This window comes from Tyto alba, unplaced genomic scaffold (assembly GCF_018691265.1).
Source record: "Tyto alba isolate M040663 unplaced genomic scaffold, T.alba_DEE_v4.0 Super-Scaffold_6, whole genome shotgun sequence".
NCBI lineage: Eukaryota > Metazoa > Chordata > Aves > Strigiformes > Tytonidae > Tyto > Tyto alba.
The window spans coordinates 349212-361884 of record NW_024881327.1 but is presented as its reverse complement, the minus strand read 5'-3'; the positions used below and the strand labels follow the sequence as shown (position 1 = coordinate 361884).

The window sequence follows — 12673 nt, the reverse complement described above, 5'->3', positions numbered from 1 at the left end:
AACAGGAATGGTGATGTTCAACCAGCTGTGTTAATTTACATGAGATACATGGATTAACTAATTTTTTCATTTTTATTAATTCTATCCAGAATCAACACTATACTATTTCGGAATAAGACTCTCTTTAAGGAACAACAGGGTTGAGCTTCAGGGTGATGAGAGTGGCAGGATTCATGCCACATAAGAATAGAACGCAGTATTCCTAATGCATGCACTGAAGCATATTCCTTACTGAGTAAGTCAGAGAAAATAATGTGAAGGTTTAAAACAGTGCTGCTAGCCTTTCATGTTTCCACCAAAATTATCCTGGTCCACTACACGCATTCTCTTTCACACACAGAAAGCAGTGTTTAAACTTTCTCTCAGATATATATTTTGTCTTTGCTATACTATCCTTGATTACACCACGTATCCAGCACCCCCTTAATTATCACCTGAGTCTTCTACGCTTTGTATGAACAAGTGGAAATATGTTGGGTGAAGGGAAGATCATGACCTGTGCCGGTCCCCTGCTGCCCTCTGCACATCCCACATGGTTGGGGACTTTCATGGGGTCAAGATAGAGCACCCCCCCACCTTCCCTGGGTGATTGTGAAGGCATTGAAGACCTCCCCCAGTGGTCCAGCCTTTTTTATGTGCAAGACACATCATCTCCTGAAGGAGTCATCACTGTTAAGAAGGATTAAAAAGGGCATTCTGTTAATCATTACTTAAGGAATCTGAATAAGTGCATTTGTGCTCACATTTTGATCAAAGATGAAAATTTGAGTACTCTTACACCCCAAGATCTGTGTATAGGGACAACAAAAATAGGTAAAGAGATAGGTATAATTTTAGAGTTCGCTTGCACAGTGTTTGAATTGTGGGATAAGTTTTGGAGGTAAAAATTTAATGCATATATGGATAAACTGCTTGCATATAGCATTTTTAATTCCAGTTCTCTACTGTTTTGTACTTTTTTGTAATCCTGAATTACTGTCTCAAGCAGGTGCATTTAATATTCACTTTGTGTAGTAAAAAATTGCAGTATCATGTTCAAAACAATTGAGTATCAAATATTTATTGTGCAAGAACTGAAGGAAAACACAAGATAGTTTATTTTACATTAACTCTTGCAAATTAAGAGTTAAATCAAACTGATATATCTGCTTTTTTTCTTAAAAAAAAAAAAAAGTTTGCATAAAGCATTCTTTCTGATAGAATAAATCAACAAAAAAAACCCACTATGGATTTCAAAAAAAGTCTTTTATGGAATGTAGTTCAGATATGATGCTGAAATTTGCCTACTTTGATTTTAGTTCTAATATTGCTGAGTCAGAAGTAATGGATCTGACCTGATAGCATCAGGGAAAACATTGCTCAGATGTGCATCCCTTCATGGAGACATTATATAGATGATTAGGCACTGAATTTACATTGGAATACTGTAGTTAGTCATATTAGCTGTGTGAAGTCAATGCTGTAGTCATGACTGATTTCAAAACTATTATTTTTTCTTTCAAAAAATTAAAAGTTTTACCGTACTTCTACCAGAAAGTTTATACTTTGTGACATTTATTTTATTTATCTAATAGGGCAACCTTAGCCAGCAGATATGTTGCTCACAAAACTGGAAGTTGAGTTGGACCCTGCAGATGAATATGTTTTAGCCTACATATGCCCAGAGCATGGAAGCTCCTGTGCATTACTGAGTCTAATGGATGACTGCAGTTTTGAAAACTATATGAAATTAAAAGCCCTAGCTGGACAAAAACTCAATATCTTTTTAATAATCGAGACTCACTGTAACCCAGAACATTATAAACCAACTTTTCACAAAAAAAGTCCTTAAGCTCTGCAGTCACCCACTAAGATGTAAAGCAATAATAATTTTTTAAAAGCCCAACCACCTGAAGAACCATGCTGGTATAACTGTATTTACTAGGCATTTCTGCTGAGTAGTTAGTTGTGAAATTAAAGTTACTTAAAGCTAATTGTTGGTAAAAATTGTAAATTTATAAACAGACAATTTCATAGAAAGTCATCTTGGAAATTATATATTCTGGTACTTGTGGATCCTCACAGATGCTACTTAGGATTCCATTAGGCTCATATTTTACCTTTCAAGATTCTGAAAGGGAGAAAAATGTATTTTACAAGAAACTGTAGATAAATTCTAGACATAGGGAAGTCTTATGCAAACTGTACATAGTATGTGAAGCCTTGGGAAATGGTGAGATGGGTAGCATATTCCAATATTATTTTTTCTATATAAAAAGAAAAATAATATGTATTTTTATATGTATTTTACATCAAAGATAGAACGCAACAGAGGGCAAAATACTATGACAGTAAGCTACGTTGTTATAACTGCAACCTGAATTTTAATCAGAAAGAGGAAAAAATTAGTTTGCTTTTTAAATATCATAGCTGTACTGATTTTGCTGATGATACCCTTCCTAAATTAGTTTTAGCTGTAAGAATCACAGGTTAATAGCAATCAACTCAGTGTCACAGTTTGATATAATTTAGTACTCCTGTGTTTGCTTTCTACTCTCTTTATTGTTTCACTGAATTAGCCTCAGGATAATCTGCTGGCTTGATTTTTCCTATAGTCATCGATTTGACAGACAGTAGCCCCTCTACCTGTGCAGCTCCACTACTTCAAAAGCCCCATCAATGACCACATGATTATCTCAGGCAAGTCTTCTTGAACTTTTACACATTTTCTGTGGTCTCAAACTGTTTCCATTGGAAATTGCATTTCGCTAATGTTTCATGCTTCCAAATAGAAACTTCAGTAATAACAATATTGAAGAAGACTGATCTTCCTTAGGGAAATTCCTACCTGGAAATAGCCCTGAATCTCCCTGCCATCCCTGCTCATTTTGTACACCTGTGGTAGGTCTAGAGGAATGACAGGGTGATATGTAGTATAGGGAAATTAGATAGGAAGTGTTTGTTATGTAGAAAGTCCACTACAATGTCAACCAAGTATTATTACCCTGTTTGCTGTTGAAAACTGTGGGAGCAATCAATTAGACAGCTGACTGGAAGAGTAACGACAAGATGCATTCTTTTATACTTTTATAACCACATGCTGTCTATTTTTGTATTTTTTTCCTCCTTTCTTTTTACTCTCACTACTTAGCATTTGTATTGACACACTATCTAAAGACATCTGTCAGGAAGGATCATACTGCTTCAGAAGCCATAAAAAATAATGGATTATAGTCTGTGCTAGGAAAAAAGTACAGTCTGACAGATTTTTGTCTTTTCTCTCGACTTTACTGTGCAGACTGTTCTGCTTCCTGATACTCTTCTCATCCTTCTGCTTTGGTCCTGCATTCCTGTTACACACAATTACTAGCTGTGTCTTTTCCTCCTCTCTGAGATGTTCCCTTTCTGCTGGTAGTTGATATCCTCAAAAAGGTGTCTATTACTTGATCTGTTCACAATGCCTACGTATCAGTTAAAGTAATGTTACTCCTTTTTAGTTCCTATCTCCTTTTACTGATTCTTCGACTGAAGATCAGTAGGAGAAGCAATAAAATGGAGAAGATGCAACACCACACAGAAGGGCTCTTCATTGTTCATTACTTGCGAAAAGCTGATTTGCAGGACTAATTCCCTATAGGTAGTATTACATAATACTCACTAAGGTCATTTGAAGCTTGTATTCTAAATCTGTTAAAATAAGAAGATCTAATCTTATAAAAATTCTCATTTTCTCTAATTGTCATGATTCCTAGGATATCTGGACAAGACTAATCTGATAGAGGAGCAATTATAGTTTTCATCATACACAAGCACAGCACTCAATTCACAGTACTACTTGCATCCAGTTGTTGCTAGCACCAATTGTCTAGAAATAAATTAGGAGAGGTTGAAAAGTAAGAAGATGTCACTAGCACAGTAAGAATTGAAAGATTCATGTTTTTAATTGAAGTTTCTTTGTTGTTTAATTTTCTTACAGTTTCTAACATTATAAACTCAAAAATCTACACAATTCTTTCTCAAAATTATAAACATGGTAGTCACAAAAATAATTTCTTTTTATACAAATAAAGAACAGATAATAGAAGTTCTTATCAAATTTATGTTCATGACAAAACTCATATTTGGTTCAAAGGGATTTCAGTGTTTTCATTGGTATAGTTGAAATACGAGAGAATTTGAATCACGTTCTTGGTCACAAAAAAACCTCACTTCCTTTTTGTCTGAGTTTTGGAAAGTACAATACTGCCTATGGGTACATCCTGCAAGGGAACCCCGATGCTCTCCTCCTAATGTTTTATAAGGACCCTGAACACATTTCTTTCATCCCAGGGGTTTGGCTACCTGGGCTCAGTGCCAGCTCTAATAATGCAGCAGCCCAGATCTGAAGCAGAGCTGTTTGATAAAAAGCTGTAAAAGCCTCAGCAGGGGATCACCCCTCTTCTCTCAGGCCCTGATTTTTTTCTTTTTTGTTTGTTTCTTTTTTTTTTTCTTCCCTTTTTATTTTTTTTTTCTTCCTCAGAAGTGCTGGGGCGATGCTCCTGGTCTCTACGCGAGCTACTGTGCAAGTACACCTTCACCCAGCCTTGTACCTTCCTAGTTCTGTCTCTGAGCTTGATCTGTTGATCTGACCTTGTGGCTTGACCTTGGGCCTGCCTCATCACTACCACCTTTGCCCATCAACCTGAACTGTTGTTTGGACTGGATCTGCTCTGCTCCTGCACTGGTGCTGTGGGACTGCAAACCTTGTTGGTAGGATTCTGCTCCTGCCTGCCTTGCTGTGAGTCTGAACTCCCAGCTACCTCTTCCCTTCCCTTGCTGCTTTCTGAGACATATCAAATCTTTTGCAGTAGGACCTGGAGTCTGACAATTGGTTTATCCCACAGAAACTATCTTTTCAAATTGAGTCTGATCTGTCAAGGAAAGGTACTATGCCTCAGTGCTCTCATCTTGAATTACTACATTTTCTTTCACACTCTTATTTTATTCACATCCTGATTTTAACAGACACTTTTATTTCTTGAATAGTATTGTGGGTGTAGTTCTTAATATATTAATAAACTACCAAAGTATGTATTTTCAAAGACGTTTGTGATGATACGTCAGATTTAATATTTTTTAGCTATTGTTTCTTTCTCTTTCATTATCTGGAGGAACTAATGCTGGTTTAAAGGATATTGACTTTTGCCTCTTAAAGCTATTCATCTGAAATCAATTTGCAGTGCAGTGCAGGTATAATTTCAATAAACCAGTTAACTGCAAGCTCAGACACACCCCAAAGTTAGGTTGCATGGAGGTTTCTTCCACAAGAATTTGGTCTCTGTCCCCGTGATACTGTTTCCTTCAATATAAGGCCAATACGGTAGTGAATAGAACAGGGAAAGAGGCAATAACCTAATCATAGCATGATTCTGGGTCTATGCAAATATGATGACCTAAAGAAACATTGTATAGGGAGAACCTGTTTTGCATTTCCACTGTGCCACCTACCTTTTCATCCCATGCTTTCCTATACACAGATCCACATATAACATACCTATACTTTACTCTTCAAGGAGGAAGCAGAGTCCCTGGCAAGTCCCTGCCAGTGTAGTTCTAAAAGACCCGTGCTAGTGCCCATGCAAGTTTGGGAGCTGTCATAAAACTGTTTGACTCACAAATATGATCTTTTTTTCATTGTGACCTCTTGGAATCCAGGCAAAACCAGAGGAATTTTTGTTAACACTATTAATTTAATGAAAATTAAGAGGAATACTCGAAGATTATTATAACTTCAGATCTTAGAAGTGTTTATTTTCCTTCTTTGGTAGTGAACTACCATTATTTTTAGGGTCCACAAGATTGTTTTCCATAGCTTTTACCCTCATTTTTACATCTCTACCCTCTACTTAATATCACACTGGGACTTGGCTTGGCATTCATTAATAAACAATAATTTTTTATTTCGGGTCTGATGATACCTTTTCTCTCAAATATATCACTGAAAACATAATAAAGTGCTATGTGTTTAGACCCTTGTTTTTCATGTCTAAAATCTATTAATATATTACCAATAAGTATGTTATTGTAGTACAAACACATTATTATGAAATATATTATGAAAGACTATTAACAACATTTTATTCTCTATACAATGTCTTTCAGAAATCAAATTAATAATTAGATCCTACTATGACCAATATACATCTTGTTTCAGTCATTTGAATTTGAAGAGTCTTTAGATGCAGGATGAAAAATTATTTGGGAAAAAAAAGAAAAAAAAAAAATCAGGTGTAGTTTCCTCTCGTGAAGCATGCTAATCCAGAGACTTTTCTCATTAAAGTAGCAAGCCTGTAACTTTATACTGAAAAAAATCCTTTTTGTTTTCATTTAACCTGCACTGAAAGTGAAATTAAATGTCTATCTTCACAGGCATACAATTTAAACAATCACTTTAAACAACCTCAGGGCTGTTGGACAAGAATTGAAGGTTCTTCCTGTTAGGTTCCTTCAGCCTTCTCACACAGCCTTGAGTGCTTGTTAAAGAAGAGCAGAAAAGTTTCAATGTTGCATGATGTAAGAGAAGATATATTACTTTTTCCGTAATGTTGGAGCAAGTGAAATACTTAAGGTTTTGTTGTTCCTAGAAATTCATAGCACATCCATCTTTTTGCTGAGGGTGTTATATAGGTGCTAATGCTGGAATCTGTGTGTCTTACAGAGAGTAGAAGCAGCATCCTACTGTACCCTGTTCCATTTGCTCTAACCTAAATCATTTCACAAGGACTAAGTTGGAAAAGAACTAGAATTAATGGCTCCAGGAAGCTTGGGAATTTTACAGGTTTTAATATTTTAACCTTTTTTTTTTTTTTTTTTTAAACATGGAGAGGGCTCCCGTGTGTCTCGAACTGACTCAGGTTTCTCAAGTATCACTGCTAGACCTAAAGTCACACATAGTCTCTGTATTGAGATATATATATCAAAGATACACATAAATTCTGAGCAGCTTTCTGAAGTCTTTCTCAGACTATATAGTCCTTGCACACAGTAATCATGTTCCTTGTGATAAAATGACAATTTAATAGCAGAAGGCTATTGCAATACAACTATTATCTGGACATGGAACAGAATAATTTGAATTTATGCAAAATAAGATGCCTGTATACATTTTGAAACAATTAAATAGTAGTCCAGAATTATGTGATGCAAAATACATGCTTGCTTTCCAAATCTGAGTTTTTCACTTTTTTCTCTTGGAATATAATATGTGTTTTTATAGCATTAAAATAAAGGATGAATCATTGAACAGTAAGATGGCATTTAAATAATATGCAAAGATAAAATAAGTTCTATAAGTACATTGAGATAGAACACTAGCACAGTACTGCTTGTGTTGCCTACACTACACAGTGGTTTGGTCATCTACTCTGAACATTAAATACTCAATGCAACTGGAAAATTTAATCTGTAATATACAAGCATTTACTCTTTCCTCCCAGTGTCAATTAATCCCATGATATGTGACCGAGTTTCTTAAAATCTCTTTCTTTTGGTACGATTACAATAAAATCACATTATAAACTATTTACATTTCATATGTTGATACAAAACAGGTCATTAAACTAACTTCAAAAAGGAAAAAATTGCTATGAACCTGTGAGCACCTGTAAAGTGTGCCATCATTGTGGGGCACTACACGCTACTGTTTTAACTTTGTGGTTATAAATCCCTTACATGCATAATCCCCCAAACTCTCTCTGGAGAACCGCTTTTCAAATGTAAGTTTCTTTTTTTTTTTTTTTTTTTTATGTTTGTCAGGTAAAAATGTGATTCTTGAAACAGCCTGGCATTATCATGTTATACGCCATAGTCTGTTTACTGTGATACGGAGCTACAATGTTTGTTGATAACAAGCATGGCTAACTCTGCATCAGCAGTGAAAACATGATGACATTGAAGTCTGCTTCTTCACATGTCTGATTTTTCTTCTTAAGTTTTCCCCTCACCTTTAGACAGAGGATTCATGTCTATTTCAGCCTGCTATCATCACAATTCTAGCTATGTATTAAAAGAATGCTTGCCTTGATATCATAACATTACTTGAGCTAGAAAAAGTGTTCTGGGCAGAAAGCAGAAAAAGCCATATGAACCCCAGTCTTCAACCCAGGTCATAATTTATGGATACGTTACTGTCTTTGTAATACAAATCCTAAAGAGCCAGTAGCACAGCAAACGCTTTCCCTCTTGAGGGAAATTCTGTAGATCGTATCTTATATTCACTCAGCTCACATTTTTCTGTTTCTGTATAAGACTTCTCTGACTGAACACAATCCCTGATTTTCCTTTTACTGAAAATAACTGTCAGGAAGAAATGAGCCTATATATTCCCAGCTCAGATTATGTTCTGTAACTTTTACATCTAGGCACTTTGCACCTGGAGAATTTTCAAGATCACTGATGTTACGATCCCTGCGAAAACCGGTGGTAAGATTCACAGATCAAATCGGGAAACCCTAGCTGTGAACAGGTGAAGGAAACGCGCAGCCTCCGGCTTGCAAAACGCAAAATCAACTCGGAGGCGATGCCATGTTACAAAGTCATTCTCGACGCGTGGCTCCCACGCATTCAGTTTCCGCGCCCGCAGTCCGGCCGCCTGCAGCCGGGCGCCAGCGGGGAGGGACGGCAGTGCCCGCGGCCCCCCTCCCGGCGCTTCAGCCGCCCGCGGAAACCGGCGGCGGGACCTTCGCTTCCCCAGAGAAACCCGCTCACCTGAGCAGCACCGCGGCTTCCCACAGATAAAATCCCGAGGCGGCCGCGCGGAAGTACCTCATCCGGGCCATGCTGCGCGGAGGCGCCGCCGAGCCCTGCAGCGGTCTCGTCCGAGGCATTGCTCGGCGGGGCTCGGCGGGGCTCGGCGGGGCTCGGCGGGGCTCGGCGGGGCTCGGCGGCGCTCGGCCGGGCTCGGCGGCGCTCGGCGGGGCTCGGCGGCGCGGCTGCCCCCGGCTCCCCGCGGGCGGCCCAGAACCCTGGAGAGCTCCGGCGGCTCCGCGCCCGCCGCCCGCCCTAGCGCCCGCCTGCTCCCCTCCGCGCCGCGCCCGCCCCGCCGCTACGCATCGCAGCCCGGCGGGAGCCTGAACCCCGCCGCGGCGGCGGCGCCCACCTCCCCGCCCACCTGCCCCCGGCTCCTGCCAGCGGCCGGCACCTCGCCCCCGGCGGCGGTGGCGGGCGGGGAAGCAGGGCGGAGGCCGGCCTCCCGGCCGCCCCCCCGCTCCGCTCTCCCCCTACACCCCCCGACATCCCCCCCCCCCCCCCCCCCCCCCCGCAGCGCGCTGCCGCCGCGGAGGCCGGCGGGGCGGGACTGCCCCTGGAAGAGGGGGACTGCCCCTGGAAGGGGAGATGTCCCCGCCGGGGAAGCGAGGGGGGGCTAAGTTCGTATTCAGGCTAGCCCCTGCCCGAGTGCCTTCTCCTCCTGCGGGGAGAGGGGCGGTGGGAAGGGCAGCTGTCCTTCAGGAGCTGTAGTGAGCTCGCTGAGCCTTGGGTCTCGGAACGATCTGGGGGAAGAGGGGTAGGAGTTACTCTGCTTTACTTGTAGGGCTCGTGATATGCTTTTTCTTCGGAAATGAGGGGGGAAAACCCCCACATCTCTATTTCAGTCTCTTATTTGAAAGTACAGTGCTGATAGACGCGGCAAAAGTATATCCTTGGTCTATTCCACTTTTTAGAAAAGAGATCATCTAGTGCCATAAGGCTGATGAGTGGGGAAATCCAAAGCAATTTGAAAGTTCGACTGGGGAGGAGAGTGGAAAGGATTATGGGAAGGAAAAAGGGAAAAAAAAAAAAAAAAAAAAAAAACAACAAACATTGTAAAAGGGAAACAGTAAAGTTATTCATGAGAAGAGGGAGGAATAGAGTTTACAAGTAGAAGTGACAGTAGGAAAGTGAGATGATACAGTTTTTGTTGGAGAAACCAAAAAACATTTCATGCAAGCCAGGAGCTGCTTGCATTAGAAAAGAGTAAGGATACATGGGTTGACATTGAGAAATATTGTTTGATAAATTCTTGTGGGAATCTATATGGTTTGTGCATGAAGTAAAAGGAAAGGTATCTGAGGAAGGGCTATACCTGGAGACAGACAGAAGAGAAAAATATGTCTGAGATTTTACAGCAGGGATACTCTCTGTGAGCCTAAAATGTAATGCCCTGTCATGGTTTGCGCCTGGTCGGCAGCCAACCACCCCACAGCTGCTCACCCACCCTCCCCCCCACCTGGGAGTGGGGGATGAATTGGAGGGGTAAAGGGAGACTCGCAAGTTGAGATAGAAACAGTTTAATAATGGTAATAAAATGAGAACAATGACAGTAACAGAAAATATAAATGGGCAATGCACAATGCAATTGATCACCACCCACTGATCAATACCCAGCCCGCTCCCAGCTGGTGATCCTGAAATACCAAGATCCCGCAATCGCAATCCCAGAAGCGAGAGAGAGAGCGAGCCCCTTCCCGACCACCCCTCCTCTATACAGTGAGCATGACGTGCCATGATATGGAATATTTCATTGGCCAGTTAGGGTCTGGTGCTCTGTCCATGCTCCCTCCCTGTGCCCTTGCGCACGGGCAGGACATGGGGAGTTGGAGAGTCCTTGAAGTCTCGGTAGCAGCTGAGAACATCAGTGTGCTATCAGCATTCTTCTCACACCAAACCCAAAGCTAAATCCAAAACACAGCACTATTCTAGTTGCCAAAAAGGGTCATTACCTCTATTCCAGCCCAAACCAGGACACAGCCTTTGGACACCTACATCGTGCTTGGGAGAGCCAATGGAAAGAGAAATCTGGGAGCAGTTCAGGGACAGATCTCTGCATCTGCAAAATGTATCTGGCTGGGAATATCCTCCTCTCAGGGTTTGCCTCAGTATAATCTGCTTGCTTGCTTTTTCCTTTAGCCACTAATTTGTGTTAGACAACAGCCCTGCTACTTGTGCAGCTCCACTAGTTGCACAGCCTACATGATTATCTCAGGCCAGAGTCTTATTTAAGCTATTAAAAAGCTATAGAAAGCTCAAGTGATGAAGAAATAATCATATATGGAAAAAGGCAAAGGTTTAGCAAGATTAGGGAAATGAAACAGAGTAAAAGAAACTGAAGTTTGAGGGAAGTATAGTAAACTCATTACAGAAAAAGGAAGACAGAAATACAGAGAGTGAAATATAGAACAACTTTTTACATAGAAAAAAAAGGATTAAAAATCATTGATCAGAGGAGATGCAGGAAAGAAATAAGAAATGGGGATTTTATGCATTCCATATATCTAAAGATAGGGTGTGTATTAGAAATAAAGTATTTAATTAGAAATCTTTAAAACAATGACATATTCCATCTCCAGCGATATTGTCTCTTTTGTTTCAAAAATATCCCACATGTGGATTTCACCTCAGTTCTTAACTCATGTTTTCCATTTTTACCATATCCTTATTCTTTTTTTTTTTTGAGCTCTTCTTCAAGGCTGTTCCAGCAGGTATCACTAAATAATAACACCTACCACACATTATAGATCCAGTTTGTATTTCTTCGTTGATACTTATCAAGTGTATGGCTGAAGAATATATTAGAATATCACTAACTTATTTCCTCTGTTCCCTGAACTTTTTTTTTTTTTTTTAAATAAATTTAAGGATTCCTTGTATTCAGTATTCTAAGTTTTTAGGTCCACTTTGCACAAAGTTTATCCTTTTGTTCTTGTTCTCCCCATGGCCCTGGGTGGAAACAGTGATCATGAAAAGAATCTGTTTAAACCCTTAACTGAAAACATAATAGCAAAGAAACTAAAGAATCCCTTTATTTGCTCAAGGACAGTCTGTCAGTGTTGATGCTCTACAGAAACAGTCTAGAATACTTCCTTTGTATATTCCTAACAGTTGATTTTTATCTTTCCCCTTAAAATAAGTAGTGAGACTGCTTCTCCAGGTGCTGTTTATCTTTGTGTGCTATGTACTTCAACACTGAATTGGTCTAACATTTCATTTATTTGCAGAAGCAAGTGTATTTTTCTTATGATGCTGTTAGTTAAAACTACCAGCACAAACTCTCCAATTCTCCAATAGGAACAGCTTTATTAATTATAAATAAAGACTATACTTTAGATATTCAGAGTCCGAACTTCTCTAAATCCATGTGGGAAAAACATACGCTTGCTTGGGTTTAAGTAGCACCTTTGCTGTTGCATCATTTTGTTCTGCTAAATATGAATGTTGTTTTCGAGCTTTTGAAAATTTTCATATGGGTAGTGTTGAATATTAAAATGCTCTCTTCTGAGTGGATTCAAAAAACTCACCTTGCTTTATGAAAAGTTCTGGTTCAACAAAGCACTCAAGCACATGGTTGATTTCAATGAGATTAAAAGCATACTTAGTTTTTGATCACAAACTTCGATAAAATACTCCCTAATTCTTTTAGGTGTTTTAATTCACTATGGTTTTAATTACCATCTTTTTATTCTTCTCAAATCAGTACTGATAGACTTACCTGCTATTATACAAAGCTGAACACAGGGCTATGTCCAATCTTTAGAAGATCTTTATGGTATCTCCTGATACTTCTGATAGATACAGTAAATTGAAAGGTGAAATTGTTTGAACATCCTTTTTAAAAATGAAATATATAGAGTGTCAATGTGGTATGAATTTGTCTCAAATATTAAAGTTTTTAATTTATATA

General features: G+C 39.5%; 1 protein-coding gene across 4 annotated transcripts in view; it reads right to left on the bottom strand.

Moving 5' to 3' along the window:
• Positions 1-9035, bottom strand: part of GLRA3 (glycine receptor alpha 3) — a 96111-nt gene extending 87076 nt beyond the window's left edge. The window contains exon 1 of one of the 4 annotated variants that reach the window (XM_032983355.2): positions 8725-9035. In XM_032983355.2, coding sequence (XP_032839246.2) covers positions 8725-8843 — 119 coding nt within the window. In that variant the 5' untranslated portion in view covers positions 8844-9035. The remainder of the gene's footprint in view (positions 1-8724) is intronic. The other 3 variants (XM_032983358.2, XM_032983356.2, XM_032983360.2) reach the window with 3 other exon arrangements.
• Positions 9036-12673: the final 3638 nt, after the last annotated feature.